This window comes from Pempheris klunzingeri, chromosome 19, assembly GCF_042242105.1.
Source record: "Pempheris klunzingeri isolate RE-2024b chromosome 19, fPemKlu1.hap1, whole genome shotgun sequence".
NCBI lineage: Eukaryota > Metazoa > Chordata > Actinopteri > Acropomatiformes > Pempheridae > Pempheris > Pempheris klunzingeri.
Genome location: NC_092030.1, coordinates 10,789,327 through 10,813,043, shown reverse-complemented (window position 1 = coordinate 10,813,043; position 23,717 = coordinate 10,789,327). Strand labels below are relative to the sequence as shown.

Sequence of the window (23,717 nt, the reverse complement as noted above, 5' to 3'; positions counted from 1 at the left end):
ATGTGCTGTGTCCATTATTGCCATCAAGTACTGGAGGATACATAAACACTAGGCATCATTTTACATCATACTGCATCTCCATAAGTGAGAATGGTATTGTCCTAAAATGTGGTCTATCTTCCCAAAAGTTACGCTCAGCCAAAAAAAGGCAAATTTAGGACAAGAGTTTTCAAACCATAGATTATGTATAATTGTATAATCCATAATTAAATTAATCTGGCACTGTACCACATGTGGCTGTGGTCCCTGAAAGGTAGAATGTAATACCTCCTTCAGATTTAGATACAGCGCCTTTCTAGTCATTTCTACCACTCAAAGCGCTTTAACATTACATCCTCATTCACCCATTCACACATCATTCATTCAGGAGGAATCTAAGTGGGATAAAACTTAACTTACCTCAGAAACATGTCATGAGATATTCAAATTTGTGAGGGTCAAAAAGACGTCCTGTTCCTTTAGAGCAGCAGTATGCAGGAGTGGATTCAAATTTCACAGACAAAAGATGTGCCACGAATTAAAAGTTTATTTGAATTTCTCTCATTACAGCAACTCGTCTACAATATGTCCATTAACAAAATGAATATAGATAACTAGGAAAATCTTAATTAGGGATTAGGAAAATGATTAGGGATTAGGGATTGTGTTTCAAATCTACAGTCCATTTGTACTGTTCTATCAACAAAAAATATTTCAATTTAATTGAATATTTACTACTATATCCATGTCCAGATCAAAAGATCATACAAATAAGGTGAAATTCATTTGAAACACTAACAGATTTCACTTGGGATTTCCACCAGGCCACATATTACTGTAAGTGTCACTGGTGCTAAGTGCTATGCTGAGGTAAGTTTTTACAGTGGCAGAGTTTGATGGTTACTACCGCACCACCATCAGGAAAAAGCTCTGCTCCTTGTGGATGAGACTGGACCATTTGGCGAGGAGTCCATTCTCATGTTTGGCAAAAATAATGCAAGGAAAAAAAAAAAAACGGAACTGCAGTAAAAATCCATTGTGTTTAACTGTGAAATATTTCCATCCAAATTTAATAACTTGCCTTTGTGTTAAGTTGTTATAAGATGAGTAGATATCTAAAAGTGAACATTTTCATTTAAAATAAATTAATGGCATTTATCTTGTCTACCTAACAGCTGAAATTTCTTGTTCCTACAATAAGGGGAATAGTTGCATTTTTAGCAGCCTTTATACTAAGGTATAATTTGTACTTATCCTACTTTATACTTAATAAGTACAAATGGTTGTGGAGTGTTTAAGAGGATAAGAAAGTGGAAAATGTCAGTGGAACTTGACAAACCAGGGTTTTATAAAAATGTGGCCACAGGATAGATCATATGTGTCTTATCTTTGGACGTACTGTAGATGACCGTCAGAGCTCCTGCATTAACTTGTCCTAAGATGGTTATAAACGGATCTTTCCAGACACAATCTCTTGATATAGAGAGACAGTAAGGAGAATATATCCCTTCTGAGACACATCCAAGAAATACAAAGGATCCTTGGTGACATCTGGATTGAAACCCTCCTGGACCAGCTTCACCTTCTGCTGCTTGAAGGTCTCTGTCACATCCAGAGAGGTCTGAAAAACACATGCATGGATACAAATGAACAACAGAAATGTACACTTACATACTGAAATTCATACCTAAAGTAATCAACACCTGCACAATTTACCTGTATTCTGAGAAACCACGGCCAGGCATATGCAGGAAGTGTTTTTCCTAGATGGTTGTACAGTTTTGTTCCATTGAATCTGTGGTCCTGTTTTAAGACGACGGCAGCCATACCTGCTCGACCTTCATAACCTACAGACACAGATTGGAAAAAGTCACCAAACTAACCACGGTACCTCCATTGTCTTGCTTTAATTTGCCCATGATATACTGTATAACCTTGGAGGTCCTGAGGGGTAACGTGCCATTAAGTTGCAAATTGAAAGGAGCTACTTACTTCAGTATAATAACATCCTGAACAATGCACCTTACTGCTGGCTTACTTAATGCCATAACTTTGAATTATTTCAACTTTGATCAAACAGCCCCCAAAGGTGTTAGGAATATAATATAATATAATTTACATTTAATATCCATTGCAGAACCTTTTCAACATGGCTACAACTATGACGAGTTGTGTGAAAAATGTTTTCTATTACTCTGTACTATTCACAGTGCTGTTGGTTGGTTGCTGTTTACGTGTTGCACAGAGCTGTCGATTTCGGTTGGCATAAATTGGTATATGACATTTTGTGTGCTTGATTCAAATAGAGTGGAAACTACTCCCAAGCAGCTCAACTCAGCATAGTTCCAGTTGGGTTTTGGAGCTCGCAAATGTGTGTATCTTCCAAAGTCACAGTATTTTTTGTATAAAACTTCCTGTTTCCTTCCTGAGCAGCAGGGATACGTCCTGGATTTCTTGACAGGACAAAACACCAGCAATAAACCTACAACAGACTACTGGGACAAAGATATTCACTTGCTACAACTGAACTTTAGAAATATTTTTTGCTGCTATGAACAAATTCAAACAAATCAGACATTACACTACACTACGGGGCCACTGTAGGTTAAGCAGTATTATAAATCACACTGTAACACATCCAGACAGATACAACAGACCTGGTATGGTGACTCCATAGACGTTGGCCTCCTGGATAGAATCAATAAGACCTAAAACCTCTGACACCTCTGTGGTGGAAACATTCTCTCCTTTCCACCTGTGGGACACATGGTTAGATGCAGTTAAACAAGTTAAATAGTTAAGTAGTAGTAGTTAAATAAGTGATTTTTTTAGCCAGTGGGAGCCGCAGAAACAACATTGACATATCATCATTTTTAAGTTGGTTAAGCTGATAATAAACAGTTGCTTATTTACACATGGAGCAACATGAACATGTGTTGCTTTTTGCCTCATCGTTAAAACAAATCTCATATTTATGCTCTTTTAGGTCTGTTTTGGTCTCCACCAACTCCTGAGAAAAACACCAGCTCTGTCTTTCTGCTTTTTAGTGCTGAGCAGAGAGTGTACAGTGGGTCTTCGGAGCTTTTAGTACAGAGCACTATCTAAGTGTGGCCCTTCACTTTCAATAATTCAGCATGTTGTATAAACATACAAATAATTTCAATCTATATCAGCATTTTAATTACAATAAATATCAGTTCTTATTATAACTATCATAACAATAGCAGCATGTACAGTTATTGTCATTCTACAACAAGTAAATGTAAATGTACAACATGTAAATGAGTAGTATAGTAGTCCCAGTTTGCTACTTAAGAAAATGATCACATTTTTGTACTATTACCCTTTTAGGACACTAAAGGACACTGTTGCACTGTTGCACCAGTACTCCGGCTTCCTCCCACAGACCAAAGACATGCGGGTTAATTGGTCACTCTAAGTTGCCTATAGGTGTGAGTGTGAATGGTTGTCTGTCTCTGTGTGTTGACCCTGTGATTGACTGGCGACCAGTCCAGGGTGTACCCCGCCTATCAGCCCAATGTCAGCTGGGATTGGCTCTAGCCCCCCCCCGGCCCTGAATGATAAGCGGTATAGACAATAGATGGATGGATGGATAAAGCTAAAAACAAGAAGCTGGACAGGACATAAACATTTTACTACTATGTACATATATAAATATATATAAAATGAGTATATATAAAAAACAATAGAATTTATACATAAGAATTTTGTTTTAATAATTTATTGTAATTAATAGTTTAAGGGCCTGAGACGTGAAAGAATTATTAAACCTAACCGAGCTGGCCTTTGTTAGTCTACATCTCTAGGGTTGGAGCTCAAACTCTCCATACAGAGAATGAAGTGGACACTTTAAAATATCGTCAGCCATGGAAGTTTCTCTTCCTTGGCACTTCAACTATATGTTGCAACCTGTTGCAACCAGATATTTATAACACTGAATCTGTTCAAAGGTCTGACCCTTAATAACCTACACACATATCTTTAGGTTTGGTGACATTTAATTAGCTAACTGATATACGTATACCTCAGCAATGCACCGTGCTCATTATGAAGACACTAACATACCTGAAGGTGTCTCCGATGCGGTCACGGAAGTAAAGAAAGTCTCTGTGATTGTGTAGCAGGAGGTCTCCAGTGTTGAAATAGACATCACCAGCTTTGAAGACATCCCTGAGCAGCTTCTTCTCAGACTGGACCTTGTTCCCAGCGTAGCCCAGGAACTGGTTCATAGCTGTCAGAGGAGCCACCAGGATCCCTGCCTCTCCTGTTCACAGAAAGCAGATGTACATTTAGTGGACACTATGTACTATAGACTGAATGACTTTCATGTTAAAAGACTTGGCATGGGATTCATTTACCTATTTGTGCTCGTATGCATCTTCCAGAGTCTGTTCGGACTGGCTCGTACGTTTGTGGGTCATGTCTCAGGAGCTCAAAGGGCATAGAAAGCTGAACAAAAAGAAGTAATAATAGCTGTGACTTGATGAGCTGCTGGTTGAATAGTTACCTTCTGACTAACGTGTTATATTACCAGGGATGGTTTTTCAAATTCTCCATTTTGAAATGGAAATATTTGTACTTGCTTTCTACGATGTTCCCCTATAATTCTACTTTATATCTCTGTTGATATTATACTTGGTGTTAGACTCATTTTAAATTTTGCACTTATTGTTACTTCTTGTACTTTTCACATGTGCTCCATTTAACTACTTAATGTCGCATCTACTGGAGATGCTAACAAAGCATTTCATTGCACATTGTACGTTGTTGAACTGTGACAAATAAAATTTTAATCTTATTTGACTATGATCATTATTTGTTATATTAAATATTCAGTATGTATTATATGAACCCAAATTGAATTATTACCAGCTTTACAGATCAATAAAGCTTTTCAGCTCATTGTTTTAGTTTTATGGCCCACTACTGTATTTCTCTGATTTGGTCTCATCTGTCACATCAGCCTGGTTTACAGCAGCAGCAAGACAGCAATTTTCAGTAAAAAAAAAAAAAAGCTCTGTTCAAACCCTCTGTGCATACCTGCTCTAGCAAACAGCAGACAGACACAGTTAAAGGGTAGTTAGTGAACACAGTGGAGCATTTATCAGCTCCAGAGAGTTGGTGGAGACCAAAACAGTGCTAAAAGAGACTGGACATCAGGTTTAGGTCCATCAGGACACAAACACCACTAACACATTTCCAAAGCATGGACTGACACAGAACACGAAGTCCAGGAGTTCCTCCAAAAATAACTTAAGTTGGATCCCAAAACTGAGGCTAGTTGTAGTCAAATTGCTCAAATTCAAGCTGGATATTGCTTGCAATATAAAAGCAATGGAATATTTTCATTAGAACCACTCTGCCTGCTAAGTGCCCACTTCTGTCACACTGAGATAACCATTAATAGTGGTGTTCCTTAAACATATCAACATATGGCTTGGGCATTTTCAAAATTACATTTCTGCCAAGATGTGACTGTTGAAATTTTATAGTTGAGCTTCTTGGGCAAGTTAAAACAAAAAAAAACAAGATACAGTGAATTACAGAGTGTGGCAAGATCAACATTACTAAATGCTTTATTCTTACCTTGTTGAAATAGCTTGCCCTGCCAATTGCACCGACCTCATCGGTGTAGTTGAGGAAGCCGATGCTGGCCTCAGTCAAGCCGTAACCCTCTCTGATCTTGATCCTACCAAAGCGTCTAACAAACTCCCTCCAAACATCTGACCTGAGACCGCTTCCTGCTGCCAGCCGAACACTGTGAGCCCTCTCCTCTGGAACCTGAGGGCAGGATAAGACTTTGATTGGAAAGCACCATTCAACATTTTAAAAGGAACATTCCTTCCTTTTGGCAAATATGTTTATGGACTTGCTTGTCCAGAGTCAGATGAGAAGATTTATATTACATGCATCTTTGTGAGTCCTGCAGAGAGATGGGTCTGGGCCATGTTTAGACTGGAAGAAGTAGGAAACCTCTAGATATTCATTGGTGATGGGCAGACAATGCCAATGCTTGTTTCACCTCTTAAAGCGAGGTATTTCCAAATGTTGTGTCAATAGATAAATGGTTTGGTAGTTTTATCACTTTAGAGACAAAACTATGTTATATATAATATTCAAGGCAGGTGATGCATGTTGGGATAAGAGGAGAGAACTATAATTATCAAATATGGCGAATACAACTAGAAAAAGCTGATCAAAAATATGGGAACCTTTTCACCTGCTGCCTTACCCAGTAAGAAAGAACATAGACTTCTCTTGTGATGTGCAGCACTTTACGTGCCATTGATAGTGGGCAATAATACCAATAAGATATTGTTTTGTTTTAATTTCTGCCATTCTGTAGTCATGTCTCGGATCACATCATGTGGACACTCGTGGAACTCCAGGGCTGCTGGTGTGGTTTAGGGGGCATTTGGTCCTGTCTCACAGAGGGACCATTTTTACAAATAAAGTTGTAATTAATCAAACTGCAACAAATGGGTGTTCCAGATTTCACCTGGATATATTTTTTTGGCATGAAGGAAGGACAAAGCCCCAAAGCTTCATAAGGTTATGTCCACCAATCGCTAATATTCATGTGAGATAGATAGATAGATAGATAGATAGATAGATAGATAGATAGATAGATAGATAGATAGATAGATAGATAGATAGATAGATAGATAGATAGATAGATAGATAGATAGATAGATAGATAGATGTTCATATGTTCTGAGTCTTACCGTGGGATGGTTGACCAGGTAGCGACAGAGCTCTCCTATGTACTGCACCACGGTCACATTGTGTTTCACACAATCTTTCCAAAACTGACCAGCAGAAAACTTCTTTTTTAACACACATGTTGCACCTGGCGTCGAAAGGAGAAGATAAGAGAAAAGATGGCAAGGCAAGCAGTACAGTAAGTGGTGTCAGACAACATGCTGCCGAAGCACACATTTTTGATACATTCTACATGTCTAACAAAGTCAATACAATTTATTTATAGCTGGAATAGAAATTTCCTCTGCTTTGTCTTTCCTGATCTGTGAGAAAGTGAGAATTCCCTGTAGGCCTATAGAGAGGATATCCGTCTCTATGATGCTTTTCTCCAGCACTTGCCTTGGATTTTATCATGTACTGAATATAAATGACATGTCTTCCAGGAATTGTCTGTTTGTCAAGATCATATGCTGCCATTCCCTCTTAGTTGTATTTACTGTGTGGGAAAACACAGCTCGGTGAAGGTCCAACCGACTAATAATTACAACCTAGGAGCTGCAGGGACAAAATCTCAGTTTTATTTCTGATGAACCCATCATCAGGGATTGGGCAGGATTTCCAAAAGATAAAGTAAAAGCTGTGAGAAACTAAGACGACTTTACAGTTCTAGTTAAGTCTAATTAAGTACTGTCAGGTACAAAACTGGGGTCAGGATGAGGTTAGCCTAGCTTAGCTGTTTGAAAGTTCAAAAATGCACCATACAACCGACCCGCCAAAGCATTCCATTCATGTCCCAGAATATCAATGAATTCAGAAAGTAAGAGAAGATGCTGTGGTATTTAGGATATCATAAAGCCATTTGCTGGTTGTGCACAGAATAGCAGCAGTCAAGGATTGATGAAGCTGAAACAAATTGCAAATTACACCAGCCATGTGTGAGAACAGAATTTTTTGCCAGAATTGTTGCTTTCAAGAGTCAGTTGAATGCAGCGCTTTACTGTGTCAAATAAATCATTAACCTATATCCAACCTTCCCTTTCTCTCCAAGATCCTTGAGAAAGTAGTAGCCAATCAGTTGTGTAATTTTCTAAACTCTAATAGTCTATTTGAGGATTTTCAGTCAGGTTTTAGAGCGAACCATAGCACAGAGACAGCACTGGTGAAGGTTACAAACGACCTCCTTAAGGACTTCTCTCTGTCCTGGTCTTGTTAGATCTGAGTGCTGCGTTTGATACCATTGACCATCACATCCTATTACAGAGACTGGAACACTTTATTGGCATAAAAGGAACTGCATTAAGCTGGTTTAAGTCCTATATTATTAGATCGATTTCAGTTTGTACTAAACTCAGACAAAATTGAAGTTATTGTGCTTGGCCCTAAACACCTTGGAGATACTTTTTCTAACAATATAGCTATGCTGGATGGGATTACTCTGGTATCCAGCTCCACTGTGAGGAATCTTCAGATTCAGATTCGGAATACTTTATTTGCTCCGGAGGGGCAATTTAAAAGGGCATAAAAGTAGCTTAAATCTGAGAGTTATCTTTGATCAGGATCCTTTAACTCCCACATAAAACAGATTTCCAGAACTGCTTTTTCCATCTACGTAATATTGCTAAAATCAGGCACATCTGGTCTATAGATGATTCAGAAAAACTAGTCCATGCATTTGTCACTTCTAGGTTGGACTATTGCAACTCCTTATTATCAGGCTGCCCCAATAAGTCGTTAAAGACTCTCCAGCTGGTCCAGAACGCTGCTGCTCGTGTTCTGACGAGAACTAAGAGAAGAGACCATATTTCTCCTGTACTGGCTTCTCTTCATTGGCTTCCAGTAAAATCCAGAATAGTTTAAAATCCTTCTCCTCATCTACAAAGCTCTTAATGGTCAGGCTCCATCATATCTTAAAGAGCTCATAGTACCGTACTACCCCACTAGAGCACTGCACTCCCAGAATGCAGGCCTACTGGTGGTTCCTAAAGTCCTCTAAAGTAGTTCAGGAGCCAGAGCTTTCAGCTATCAGGCTCCTCTCCTGTGGAATCTCCTTCCAGTTTGGGTTCGGGGGGCAGACACCCTCTCTACATTTAAGAGTAGACTAAAAACCTTCCTTTTTGATAAAGCTTATAGTTTAGGACTGGCTCAGGCCTTGGACCAGCCCCTAGTTATGCTGCTATAGGCCTAGACTGCTGGGGGACTCCCATGATGCACTGGGCTCCTCTCTCCTCTCCTCTCTTCTCTTCTCTTCTTCTCCTCCTCCTCCTCCTCTTCCTCTCCATCCTTATGTCTCTTTAATGTCTGCTACTAACTAGGTACCTTCCCCGGAGCCTTTCTGTGCTTTTCTCATCCCTCAGGTTCCTGTGGATCCTGGTCCTGGTTCTCCTGCTGTGGTTCTCTGGTTCCTGTAGATCCTGGTCCTGGTTCTCCTGCTGTGGTTCTCTGTCTTCATGAATCACTGCTGAGGGTCATCAGCCTCCATCACTTTTTGCTGATATTAGTCGTGTTATTATTAATCATATCTTAACTAATGTCATGTTTTTCACTGTTACCATATTGATCATCATTAGTCATATTCCTATTAGTCCTATCAGTAACCTAGTTACTATTATCATGGTTGTTTGCTGTGCATTTCCACTATGGAATGCTATGGCCTCCATCAGCATCAGCTTCTTCACGAGAGCGCAGGATTCTCCGCCTGGGTCACACACAAGTTCAATGACAGCCCTGGAAACTGTAAAGTCATCCGATCAGGCTGAGAAATTCTGCCTCAGCGTGTGATGAATTTCTTCATCTTCTCTTTGACATTCCTCACGCCCACAGTCTTCAGTATGTTGAAGAGCACCAGCCTCTCTGATAACACATCTATGCAGAATAAATCAGTTTTCTCCACAAAGGCATCATGCGTCCATGTCTACCTCGGGGTTTTCTTTCCCCAGTAGTTGCAGAATTACGGCCCTTACAAATTCTGCCAAAAATCCGCTGCTCCTTGGTTTACTTTGCTTCAAAAAATCCAAAGCTTGATCCCTGAGCCAGTAGATGGAGTAAGAGGTCATCATTAGTAGCTTGAGGCTCCACCACCAAATTGCAGATCAGGTGATGATGCGTACTTGAATTCCTTCTGAAGAAATTAATCTTCATTGTTTCGTCCATAACCTCTTTCAGATCTCCACTTACTTTCAGACAGTGAAGTGCATTAGCTTTGGGAGCGACATTCTTAATTCACCTTCCAGACTCCAGATTGCTCAACAGACTCCTGGAGCACCATCTGGTTGACTTTTTCTAATGACAAGCCAAGCTTTCAAATAGCTCTAACCTCCTGTTTCTAATAATATAAACTGGATAAGATAATATCTTTTTCCACTAGCATGGACATATCCAGCTTTACTAAAAGTTGGAATGATGAATACTTATCAGTCCATACGCGAACATTGCAGTTTTCCATATCAACTTTTGGGTGGCATTTTTGCTCTTCCGACAAACAATTCAAAAGCCTTTACTTCCTAATTCTTTGCAAGCATTTTCCACCAGTCAGGGCACTGCATAATAACATCAAAAATAGTTCATGTTGATTAATATTTCCTGCCAATCCCGACTGCGTTCTGCAATTGTGTTTTCAGAATTACAGATTTTAACCATCACCACAGTGAACTGCCTCCTTGACGAGTGTCTGAGCATTTTCCAATTAATTATTAAGTTATCGTTACTGATTTCTCATGTTTTGTAGGAGTCTGCTCACATTGATAAAGATTGAATTCAGAAAGTGAATTAGGCCTAAATAAATTTATTTGAAGAGTTTGTGCCCGTGCAGGAGTTAAACACTGTAACTACTAGTTGGTGAACATCTGCCAGGCGCAGTGACTTTTTGCGTTACAGTAGGGTTGTCAGGCAAGCTGCACTATTTTGTACTCAGAGTTCCTTCCGAACTTCTTGGAAATGATAATGGGAGATTGTTTGGAAATTGCAAGTGTGTGAAATTACTGAATAGAGAAAACAGTCGCATTCACCTTCCTGCCTCACAGGCTTTGGGGCCATGGACAAACATGAAAAACTTATTGTGAAATGTATGTAAAAACAAACTATTAACTAATTATTATCCATAAATTATTGTTACTAATTTATTGTATTCTATTAATACAATTGTTAAAGGCATGGCAATTTTAGATAAGCACAGTGTGATGGCCCCTCTGCTCTGTCTGAAGTGTAGCTGCTGAACAATGGGGATGTAATGTACTCAAAAAGCTGAGATAGCATTCTAGATTGAGTGAAGTACACTAGTGCTTACCAAGGTGTATGCAGCCTCCGATCCCTAACAGGGAAGCAGACATGTGGTAAAGAGGAAGAGTGATGTAGATGATATCATCAGAAGTGGCTCCACACATTTGAAAGAAGGCCATACTTACAATGGCTTTCAGATGCCCTACACGGGCTGCCTTGGAGAGACCTGGAAGAGAATGGCACCATCAATCAATCAATCAATCAATCAATCAATCTTTATTTATATAGCGCCAATTCATAACAGCGTTATCTCAAGAGGCTTTCCAGAAAGAGCAGGTAAGACCAAACTCTTCAATGTCAAGTCCAAGCATAGTTATTGAGTGATTCCATTGCCATTTGGAACTATTACCGTATTTCATACCACTTTTTAATCAGCGATAAATACATCACTAATTCAATGGACATGACATGTATGTAATATTTTAGTTTAGTATAGTTACTTTGCTTTGAGAATACTAAGTGTTAGATGTCTTCTAACACATTTTTTTCCAGCTTGATGAGAAAACCACTGAGTTTGTTGTTGTTTGTTGAATTATGTTATACTGTAATTTATTTTTTAATCTATTTCATTTTATCTGTTTTACTTTTCGCTGTATGAATGTACCATTGTCTCTCGTGTTCATTGATTAAGCACTTGTGAAACTTGTGAAAAGTGCTGTAAAGAATTTATAAGGGTCATGGGATAGAGGAGTCGCCCGCTGATCACAGGGTTGGTTGTTAAATCAGTAAACCAGGTCCTGTCCGGATGTCTAAGTGTCAATGTTAACATGCTCTGGTACAGCAGGTATAAATATTGTTGATCCTAACTTAGTTTTGCATGTTAGCATGCCAGCATTTGCTAGTTCGTAATAAACAGAAACGGTATTGCCTGCTGATAGAAATGTCATAACTTATGACACTGCAAATATTTGGTCAAAGTATTGGACAAACTGGAATGCTGACTTGATGGTGGCGCTAGATGAAAAGTCATAGGATCACCAGAGTATTTACACTGGGGGAACTTGAATGTCTGAGCCACATTTCATGGCGATCCCTCCAATAGTTGCTGAGAGCAACTGACTGACAGACCGGTACTCCCATCACTATAGCAAAGCAGCTAGCATGGATAAAATATGCTCCTGCACAAGGCCAATGATTCTGGCATGGCAAACAATCCATAGACAACACTTTTACTTAGTCCACTACAACAATCAACTGAATTACTGAAGTAAAGTATCAGTATAACAGGTGATTCCAAACTTTTGAAACTACTTTTGAATGTACATGTTTAGTTCTTTCTGGTCTGATGAACCTCATTTGCTGCTTCATCTTAAAGTCCTCAGAAATGTTTCATTTGAACCTTAATTTCATGACAAGTGAGAAAAGTAATGGAAGAAATTTGTTGAGAAAGATACTCAACAGTGACTAAACGCATTGTGTTTCATTATTGTCAACAGTGTCCATAGTTTTTTAGAATTCCAATAATGCCTCTATCTGCATAATTTAGAAGTGTTTTTTATACAGTACAAGGTGGCTGGCCATCTGCAGGTTATGTAAAAACTGAAGAATTCAAAGCTCATGCAGTACCTGTGGTGCCTGAAGTAAAAATGAAGAGAAAGTTTGACATGATGTCAACTTTAGGAAGATCACTTAGGGTTTCTCCAGACATGCGTTCCACCTTATCTAGTAAAGTGCTGTAATCCCCAGAGGGTGATGTGTGATCCACCACCCACACAGCTATCTTGTCCCTCTTCAGATCAGGCAGCACCTCCTCCACCAAACGCACCAAATCTGGATAAACAGACACAATGGTTATCTCACTGCTGCTCCATCAGGCAAAAACAAAGCCAGAAAACACCATTCCACTCTATGGTCATTTTAAAGGCTATAGTTTGTGGTGTTGTATCAGACTGTATAAAGGTTGAGGTCAACACCTTCCATGATCATTTACAGACATGACATTGAAGAAATTTAGATAAAAAGTCAGTATAATCATATCCTTCTAATTCAGGATTAGATACAATTCAAATACATAGGTGTGCTGATGACATAGTACTTTGCTCTCGACCTGTCAACTATCAGCACTGATAGCATTTCACATGTTCAGAGGGCCTGATTTGAAAAATGTTAATGTTTACTGTACAATAAAGGGCAGATAGTAATATTACAACAGCTGCAATCTCCACATAACCCATTGACCTTGCTGGAATTAAATGATGAACTACAATGAATGAACTACATTTTTAAACCTTTTTTTTTTTTTTTTTTTTTTTTTACATGTTTTGAGTTTGAAAGGTTTGGTAGAAACAAAAAGTTTTAGAATTGGTTCAGGAGATCACCTCAGTCGGCAGCCGCAAATGAGCTATAACTCATATCATCACAGCACGTCCACTAAGAGTGCTCCATTTTCGCAACCGACAGTCAAGGAGTAGTTTCAGATTAGTTTCTGAGGCTGTTGCGGGTAATTTTACCTGACAGAATATGGGAGTTGGTGGTCTATCGCTGTTTGTTCTGCGAAATAAATCTGATGTTTTTGTCAATGGAGTCTGGTGGCAAAAACAAGCCCTTTAAGTGGATGCAATTCAAATGGGCCTGGTTGCCCCAAAGGATTACATTGCAGCCATTGCAGACTGCAAGGAGATCTGCTGAACCAGTTTCAAACCTTTTTTGTTCCTACCCACCATTTTGAACCCAAAATATATAAAACTAAGACCCAGGTTTAAAAATACTGCAGTTATCTTTTAAAGCATTTTACTCACTGTAATTAGGACGTGAAAACTGGTGCAGACGTTTGAGACCTTCATGTTATCAGCTATAGATGTGCCAAAAATATATTATTTATGACGAGTAAAAATCTAAAGCAAATCCTCACATGAGAAGCTGCAGCCTTAATCAGAGGTGTTGCCGGTTTGTTTTCTATTAACCAACTCATATATTAATCCCCACTAAATTCCTCACTAAAAGACAGTCCAACACTAACACATTTAGTCCATTTAGCGAACTGAAAGCAGAGCTGCTCCATCTGTTTTTACTTGTTAACTGACTTCTATAAATCTATAACAAGTTATCTCAGCATACGATATGGAAACATATTTATTGGCCTGTACAGTGTCAGTCACATGGCTGCTTTAACGTGACATCTTATGTTTAACCTCTTTATTTTTATTACAGTCTGCATACACCAGTGAAGGAAGGTAACTACATTTACTCAACTCCTGTGCTTGGTGTATTTCCTTTTCCTGCATATTTACACGTCTACTCCACGACATTTTGCTTTGTCCTTTCATTCTAGTAAAATCTGATTGAATTTTACAATGTTATATGTTGGTGGTAGTTTTTTTTAGTACTTCCTCCTCCACTGCCGTTCAAATCCCATGTTCCACATTTACTTTTTTGTGACTTGCTTACATTCTTACTGCACTGTATATACTATTGCTTTTTTTCCCCCTTTGCCTAGATTTGCTCTTTGAATTTCGAATAATGTTTTTATCACACTTGCATTCTGCACATCTAATGCAGATGCAATAAAGTATGGCAATACCCTTTTCTGTGTATGTGTTATATGCATAAGCAGGTCTGATGAATGCATTTTAGAATCAGTCAGAGAAAATACATAAATAGATCATTTCAGTTTATCTGATGTAACTACAAGAAGGTCATTCGCTGGGTTGATTGCCCTGGACTAAGTCAGAATAATAAAGTCCCTCTTCCTATTCTGCTGACATGGTGGGATGCAATAAAAGAGCCATCAGAGCAAAACTAAAAGTAAAGTGAAGGTCTTTGATGAATTAGAAATTAAACTATGGCAGTTATTATTTTTATGCATTTTGCTTCTAATATGTATTAGAAAAAATTCCACATCTGTACTTTCATGAAGGAAACTATCTACAAAACTGTGCTCAAATTATGGGAGCTCTAATTTGGGAGCCGGCAAAAAAATTCCTCCTCTTCTCACTTGTGTCTTTGTGGAAACTGTGGCCACTCCCATTCACACGGGGAGTGGCTGCAGGAAAACTGTGTGTGCGGATTATTTTAAATGTCCTCAGAGTTCCTGTGGTCGGGCTCGGAGCCCTGTGAACAGGCTTGTCAGAGGTGGCTTCAGTTAACGTGATCTGCGTGAACTGCGTAAAAACCAGAGAGAAAACGTGCCATACCTGCGCCAACAACAAGCGTCTTGGCTCCACAACTATGGAAGCAGTGGAGCAGAGATTTGGCCTTAATGTTGACGTTGAGAAAGGCAACTTCACAGCCCAGTTTGCACAGTCCCAGCCACACACTAATAAAGTCCGGCTCGTTGAACATCAACAGAGCGACAATGTCTCCTTGTCTCAGAGAGCCCTCCGTCCTGAACGCGTTGGCAAACTGGTTACTCCTCCTGTCCACGTCCCGGTACGTCAGGGTCTGCTTCTCGAAGATGATGAAGGCTTTGTTCGGATTCTTCCTCGCCTGGTAGAGAAAACAGTCGAGGTATGTGATGATCCCTTGCTGCATACGAGCCTGCAGCGTCTTTCTGTACCTCCGGAGCTTTAAGTAATAAATCAAATCCATCCAGAAGAAGGGATAAATCATCCCCTGGTAGAGAAGGAGAGCCAGCAATCCTGCCGCGACGCTGCTCAACACCAGAGTTATCATCTCTTCACGCGAAGAAAACACACTTCACATGAAGACTGCTCCAAAACTTTTGAAGAACAGGCAGCAATCGCGCATGTCTTTAGGAAACCTGCAGCCAAGCTGATAGCCCAGTCATTATGCACAGCACAGCAGCACCGGGACAGCCAATGAGCTGAGAGCAAGGAGATCAACAGTTTGTAGATGGGGGGGGGGGGGGGGGGGGGGGCTCAGTGTGTGCTAAGTGTTACATTTAAGTGACTTCAATCAATTACTAATAATTCAAATCTAAGTATATTCAAACAAACCTATCAGAGGGTCCTTTGTTTATTTGCTGACTGATCCAGCTTAGGAAAAAGACTATGCTAAGAAAAATTGTTGTCCTGCATTCTGAATCCAGAGGCTTCATTTTCCTGATCACCATGTGATCATTACTACCTGCAAGAATAAAACACTTTGCAGTATAGATAGACAGATAGATCAATATTCTTGGACCTCATCCACCTAGTGCAGGGACAGTACAGAAGCACTAACCATGGCAGCACAAGATCAATGCGCACCACACCAGACAGACAGGACCCCAGGTGCAGGCTGAGCAAAGATGCTCCTGACACAATCCAGCACATAATAGCAGGCAGGAAGAGCGTATATGGAACGCCATAACCAAGTCGCTGGCATAGTGTACAGGAACATCTGCACTGAGTATGGGCGGGAAGTCAGGATGGTCAGAATGGAACTTAGCAAACTTAGCTAATAAAATCGATCGATCGACCCTCGGAGGACTGAGGGGGCAAGTGAACATTGATGGTCGCTCAACAATTAGTTGTATATCACCCACAATGCATTGCAGTTATGTATTTGGTGCATCCTTAGCGGATCGTTCGGGCTGAGAGTGTCCAAGGGCAGGTGCACTCCCCTTAAATCTCCACCAATCCACATTGAAGTTAATGTGTGTGTCATGCCTTTGCTTTTCAGCCTCGGTTTTCTGTTAATGTTATCTGGTCATGATCCTGATTTTGCCTCACCTGTCGCTTTGACCTGCTGTCTGACTGTTGGACTTTGGATTGTAGCCTGCTCCTTGTTAGATTTGTTTGCCTGTTTTTGACTGCCTCGTGGTCCTGTGAGCCTTTTCTACCTTATTTTTGTGAATAAATCATTGAACTGCACCAGTATGGTCTCAGTTGTCTGAATGTGGATCCTTCCTTCATATTCCCTTTGTCCTGGTTGCACATGACAGGTCCAGGCCTTCCTGCCAAAGAAATCAATGCAGATAGAATGCAGACCACTCTAAGAACTATATATATTTACAGTAAATTTTAAGGATCTCTGCTTATGATCTGTGCTTTAACGAGGAATGGAGCAAAGACATATGGGCTAAGAAGTTGGAGAAAATGCACCAGAAGAATGAAAATGACACAGACGGGAGGAAGGAGCTGTTAATCTCCATGAAGGCCTGTTTTAAAGCTGAAAGGGAGAACAGAAAGTTGGATTAACACATTGAAGATCTGGAAAGAGGCCCTACAGAAGAATCAAATGCCGAATAATCCAGTGAGCTTCATGCTCTGACAGCAGGTGTTAACCAAGGCCCCCCCACACAGTGAGCTTGAAATGTGACACGCATTCAAATCTGTGTGTCCTACAAAAAAGCCTCTTCAACCATAAAAGTCCACCATGATGGATTTTTTCTTGCTAATCTGAAAAACAGTAACATGTACATTCTGGATTTTCACTGTATCAACATGAAATTTGGTACATAGCTCAAGATTCATCAAAGCCATATGTGCCAATGTGCAAGAACAGTCCGGAAACATGGTTGCCATCCAGAAGCATGGTTGCCATCCATGAGGACACATTGCACAGGGTGCGGCTTAGCAGGTAATTGGCCACAAGTCATTGACCATATGTCCAGTCATCATGAATCTTGTTAGATATCTTCACTCCTTGTTTGGGATAGGTCTAGCCCAACCCATATGGTACGCCACAAATGCCAAAAACATGTACCTCAAAATCTGGTGGACAGACATTCTTTTGTATTGCTATATAAACACCAACAGCCCAAAGAGCATGGATTTACTTTTTGGTTTGCTGACTGTATCATCTGCATATAAATGCATTCTGAACTTAGTCAGCTTTATTGGAAAGAGATTAATATATATACAGAACAACATAACAACATCATTCCAAGTACACTTCCCTGTGGCACCACATAACTGAATGAAAATAATAGCTTTCTCGAGTACTATATAGTATTAGTATTTTGACATTTGAGTAGACTGTAAAAGGTCTCTAAATGACTTACAATGACTGTCAACAAATTCAACAAGATGCAAAACTGTTTCGTCATATTATGTCATTTTATTCCAAAGCATTTGCACATATGGTACTATAATGAAAAACAAAACCCAAAAAAGCATAATAGATGGAATCCCATGGTGGCATTGTGACCTTACGGGGGAACAAATGTGCAGTGGCAGCTTGTGTGTAAATGATTTTGTCCTCCAATGCTTGAGATCTTGGCAAGATCTCAGGCATTTCTTTCAAAGCAAACATATATAGTGATCATTTAAATACACAGAGAGGGAAAAGATTCCAAAAGAAATACAGTATATGTAGAGGACAAGGGTGTCAAGTTTCCCAGTTTTCATAATTGTTCAGTGCTAAACCAAATGCCACATTTGTTCCTGTTTTCAAATTCGGACATAAGACGCTGGGTGATGTTAATATCTTTACATCAGAACTGATCAAACTATATACATTATTTTACAAATATTTGAAATAGGCTCAGAATAGCTTAAAACAGTTTGCTATTTTAGGCCATTCAGAATACAGGGAAAACAAAAAGGACAATACAATCATTGAAAAGCAAAATTTTTCTGAAACAATTTTATGATGATATATGATATATGACAATGTTCAGTACAGATTAATAGTGTGGACTGTTTCTGTTACAATTATTCTTTCAAAAAGCAAAAGTCCAGCTTAAGCTTGCATTTATTAGACGTGTTGAGCCCTTTACATTGCACAGTAATAAAGATCAGCAAGTGTGTTAGGTCTTGTACATGACTGGGCTTCACTTTGATAGGTTGTTCTCTGAAGTGGTATAATCAAACAAGATGAAGATATAACGTCATCATTGTGGAATTCATGTGGCACAGAGAGAACAGTTTGTTAGGTTCTTCAGTCTCAATATGGTCACTGATGGAAACACTTCACATAGTTGGTGATAAATCCTTGTGGTGAAATTAAATCATAAATAGCTCCAAATGTGGTGTATCCATTTTTGCTGGTTGAGTTTCTGTTCCAACTGTTCTCCGCCTGCTTTGAGGTCAAATCCCTGGAACTAAATTTAGGGTTTTGCACAGGAGGTGATGCTAACAGCAAGTTCCTAGTGCTGTTGATTGTGATTGGTCAGGTAACAAACCAAAACAACAGCGACGACCATCTGTTTGAAGAATGACAACCAATTATTAACCACTACTACTAACAGAGAACGCTTGTTGGACAAAACAATTTGTCCAGAACCCCATAAGTTCATGAGGAATTCAAGCCATTCAAAGAGAGCTGGAGGTGGAGGAAAAAATTCTATTATCCCTTTTCCACTGCAGAAACATTACAAAACAAATGTTATGCAATGCAATCTTAAGTTTTGTCACATTGTCACAGGTTCTGATTCTGTTTCCACTGTTTGCTGTTTTATGAAACTAAATTTGTGCACTGCTCAGGAGGTGACACTAAATACAAGGATCCAGTACAGAGCAGCATAACATTGAAAAGATTAAACTTGGTACACGGGAGCAGAATGAAAAACTACCAAATAGTTAAATGCACTTTAACATTATTTTGGGCCAACAGTTAGCTTGTACTAGCCCCAGCAGTGCCATGGATTCCTCATCTGCAATAAACATCTTCACATAAAAAAAAACAAAAACTAAAGCAATAACAAGATTAGTGCCATTTCTTCCAATGTTGCTTATTCCATATATAAACATATACATATCTGTCTGTGAGAATATGTGAAACATATGTAAAACATGTGTAAAATGCAAAAAGTGGAAACAAAAGGAAAAACTGTGCACCAAAGGATTTCACCGATCTACTCATTAGTTGAATTCCTATGTTTGCTGCCTTCTAGTGGTGGGTATTTTAACCATAAGGTATGCTCCATTTCCTTTCGCAAAAAACTTTAAATACTGCTTTAATAACACTCCATTCATGCATAGCAAAAAGTACGTCAACACAATGAGCAGACAAAGAAAAAAAAAATGTATTTAACTTATTTTCAGCATGATATCAGAAAAATATAGCATATAAGGAAAAGGTAATGAGCATTTTTAAATTTTTTTGATATTTTGTATGTGATACAAATGACCACATGACTTCAGTGTCTCAGCCTGTAACCTAAATTCTGTCACGGTGACACGTTTTACAAATACCAATCTGAAATCAAATCCAAAAATCAAATGTTTCAGTTTAATTACTGAATAGCATCTCTATTTGGAGACAGGGACAAGTGCTTGAAAATTGAAGATTCTTGCCTGTGTTTTTGTTATCTTGACTCTACCTATTTGGTAATTGAAACGTGATATGCAAATTAGGCAGGCTGTCAACAAATATGGTGCATCTCCAGCCAAGTGAAGCCATGTGTGATAATCTATGCAGAGCTACATGCAAGGCAAGAGTCACGTGACAGACAGAGACACAGATCACAGCATCTGCAGGCTTGCTTACTAAGCCAACGTTACTTGTGCTGTAAGAGGGTTGGCCAGGTGAATCTTGCTCATCGGCCCCTCAAGAGTCTCCTCAAGCACTGTTCAACTTGATCAGAGTGCCACCTCATACCACCTCTGGATAGTCTGCGCCATCCAAAAGCATTCAGATTGCGGTGTGTTCCTCTTGCACCTACACCTGTATGTTACTGGATCCAGATAAAATATGAAAATACAGATCATATGCTAATACAAAGGGGAAGCACAGTGAACATGGGGTACCATGGCAGTTGCACTGCTGCTAATCCAGCCTTGGTTCCTTTGCTCTGATCTCAGATGATCATTTCAAATGAACTGCACTGGGTTAGCAAGATGGATAAAATTATTCATCAAGGCATGAGGAATATGCGCAGAACATGGTCCTAAGGAGAAGAACTGTAAATGGCATCATAAAGATATAAGATAAAAATGAAATCTCTATCTTCTAAGTATTAGTCTGTACGGTATGTTGATTCACTGAAAAGGAAATGATCTGAAGTTAGCTGGAAATGACTTAAAATCAGAAATGGAAATTGTTAGAATGAAAAGGGGCTCAGCTTGGAACCTCTTGGATTTAACAATTTGCAGAACTATGCTGATGAAAATAATCCTTAAATGGAATTTGTACCTTTGGTTAACTTAAATGCTAATTAAACTCTGACTGCATTTGATGCCATTTTTATCAGCGAGCATCAAAAACACTGTCAGCAGCTTGATTCAACTACTCCTCATGAAGAATCTAATCTTTGATATAACTGCTAATATTCAATCAAATTAGCCATTTTCTAACACTGTTACAAAAATAGAGATCTGAGTGATACTGAATGTTATATACAAACATAAAGGCTTCCCTATGCTTGAAAAGAAGCACTCACATCTTGATATTGGAATTGTTTTTTGTAACTTCAAACAATCGAACAATCATGGCCACTTTTTACACAGCGACTGGCCAGGTGTATGGGGCAATGGAAAGGTCACTTTTTGTGTGTACAGTGCAACATTACGAATGATTTGTCACCATCTGAATGAGTGTATTATTGCCATTTGTACAATCTGTCGCACTGAGACTACAAGACAGGCAAAATGGAGTTCTTGTAGAGAAGTTGGTCGGGGGGGGGGGCAGACAGAGGTTATGACAGCAGGCTTTTCATTCGGCCCTCGAGTGTGACCACTCAGAAAAGGTGGAAACACAACAAAAGCTTCCTCCCTGACATGTGGAATGACCTACGAAGACTTCATCGCAGTTTTTTGCTGTAAAAAAATAACAGCTGTAGCTCCAAACTTTGTTCAGAAAGAAGTCATGATACATAATAAGAACGATAGTGTCAAAGTATAACAGCAAGAAAACAAGTGAAATGTTGTGGCTATAAAGTGTGCCTGTTTGTGGAACATCCAGTGCTGGAGCTGCAGACTGGTGGTGAGACCTAGTCTCTGTGCCATCATTCACTGTCCAGCTCCTTGTGGTCTGAGGGAGGACTCTCTCTGGCTGGCAGGAGGTCGTAGTGACAGGGGATGTGGCTGTTTTTTGGTAGATCATACGGATCTTGACCAAACTGTATTTGGCCATTGCTGTCAACAGCCGGCTGGATGGTGCTCACAGTCGGCTCTGAAATCAAAGACAAAGACGTCAAAGAATCAGATGCACAAAAAAGAATGTACAACATTTCTACTGTGGAAGCTTTAGCATCTCTTTTTGGCATCACTGTGATGATGTATGTTGATTTGTCAGGTATTTATTTCACCACATCAGCCAAGAACATCCATTCAGAACATTCTATAAAAATATTCTCAGTTGAATTTCCAGTATATCACCCCTGATTTGATAACAGCGGTGCATCATGTGGTTAATGAGACTGAAGCATACTTCTCTAGGAAGCACTCATTGACAAATAACAAGTGTAAACTTAAGCTTCTCACCAATTTCATAGACATTCCTGTTATTGGTCGGGCTGCTGTTGCTAATCTCAGCGTATGGGGAATCCCGCCTGGCTGGTGACTTCATTTCCACGTAGCCACACTCTGTGTTTTTGGCTGTCAGAAGTGGAGGGTCCTTTATCGTGGCATATGGGTTTTCAGAGCTGTTGAGGGAGCAGGAGCTGGCGTGATAGAGTGTGCCCTTCACCAGATCTGGATGACATGCACAGAGGAGCCGACAAGTGGTTAATACCATTAAACTGAGCAGTCAAGCATTCATTTTCTAGAATTCTAGGACCTACCTCGTAAAGATTTCCCTGTGTATGTTCTGTCAACTCCGTAGGCTCCTGGTATGAAGAAAATTGAAATGACAAAGGTCAGTGCAAAATAAAAGCAAAAATTATACCAGAGACTATTGGGCTGGAATTTTCTTAAAGTGTTCATGTCACCATACATGAAACAGAGGGGCAATAATTGAGCAAAGGTCTTGCATCCACAGCAATTAAAAAGTAAATAAAACTGATTTGCCAGCAAGCAGTTGTCAGATAACTACGAATCTCCACCACTAAGCATCTCTGTTTCTATGCCATTTAACTTAAAATCATTTTTTATGTCCATCCAAATAATGATATCAGTGAGACAGAAAATAAAAGCAGTCAAAAAACTGGTGTCGGGTAGTCATGCGTTTGGTTAGTTACTTAATTTATTTTTTTGCTTTTGGCTTAAAAACCAAAGAATAAAATCAAACTCTCCGGACCATATTGAATTGCATTGTATGTATTCTTTCACATCGCCTTAAATCATAACATGGGTGAATCATATTGTATTGCACTGGTAGTTACTTCATACATATCTTTAATATATCAATGTTGGCAATGCAGTGAGTTGCGTACTGCATCGTCCTCAGCGATGGAGATGCATATCCATCATATCTAACATTATAGTTTCTACTTAATGGTTAAAAAATGGAATTGGCCAGAATGCTTCCTTGAGGATGTGTATATGCCTTGTAGTTCCTCTTGCTTAGCTTGTATTCATCTGTTTGTATGTGTTTTCTTAATTGCAGCTCTCTCTCTCTCTATCTCTTTCTCAGTTCATTCTTGAATCCTTAATGTTGAATTCCTGAATCGTTGGGTCTCTCTCTAATTAAAGAGTTTGGTCTAGACCTGCTCTTTATGTAAAGTGTCTTGAGATAACACTGTTATGAATTGGCGCTATATAAATAAAGATTGATTGATTGATTGATTCAGTTTAATTGTTATTGGCGTAAATTTTACAAAAGAAATGTTGCCAAAGCATCAAAACAAATGAATAAATAAAAAGGAAATAATAAAGAGTAAAGTAAAGTACAATGAAATGAAAATGAAAATAATAGGAACATTTAAACAAACTAAGCTTTTGGAATCCACACATAACTGCATGATGATCTATAGTGGGGTGGTGGAGCAGAGGCTCACTATCATTCAAAGCCAACAAAACAGAAAGATACCAATT

The 23,717-nt window shown here is 39.2% G+C and overlaps 2 protein-coding genes across 2 annotated transcripts in view; both read right to left on the bottom strand.

Moving 5' to 3' along the window:
* Nucleotides 1-1,030: 1,030 nt before the first annotated feature.
* LOC139218654 (long-chain fatty acid transport protein 2) lies at nucleotides 1,031-15,588 on the bottom strand. The gene is made up of 10 exons (XM_070850303.1): nucleotides 15,111-15,588; nucleotides 12,544-12,747; nucleotides 10,985-11,143; nucleotides 6,726-6,850; nucleotides 5,587-5,781; nucleotides 4,359-4,449; nucleotides 4,066-4,264; nucleotides 2,637-2,734; nucleotides 1,696-1,826; nucleotides 1,031-1,600 (listed from the first exon to the last, which is right to left on the bottom strand). The coding sequence occupies exons 1-10, from the start codon at nucleotides 15,586-15,588 to the stop codon at nucleotides 1,424-1,426; spliced, it is 1,857 nt and encodes a 618-aa protein (XP_070706404.1). The 3' UTR covers nucleotides 1,031-1,423.
* A 6,160-nt stretch (nucleotides 15,589-21,748) lies between these two features.
* Nucleotides 21,749-23,717, bottom strand: part of megf10 (multiple EGF-like-domains 10) — a 35,560-nt gene continuing 33,591 nt past the window's right edge. The window contains exons 22-24 of the mRNA XM_070850323.1: nucleotides 22,526-22,570; nucleotides 22,227-22,436; nucleotides 21,749-21,915 (exon numbers count right to left, since the gene is read on the bottom strand). Of these exons, the coding sequence (XP_070706424.1) occupies nucleotides 21,749-21,915; nucleotides 22,227-22,436; nucleotides 22,526-22,570 (422 nt within the window). The remainder of the gene's footprint in view (nucleotides 21,916-22,226; nucleotides 22,437-22,525; nucleotides 22,571-23,717) is intronic.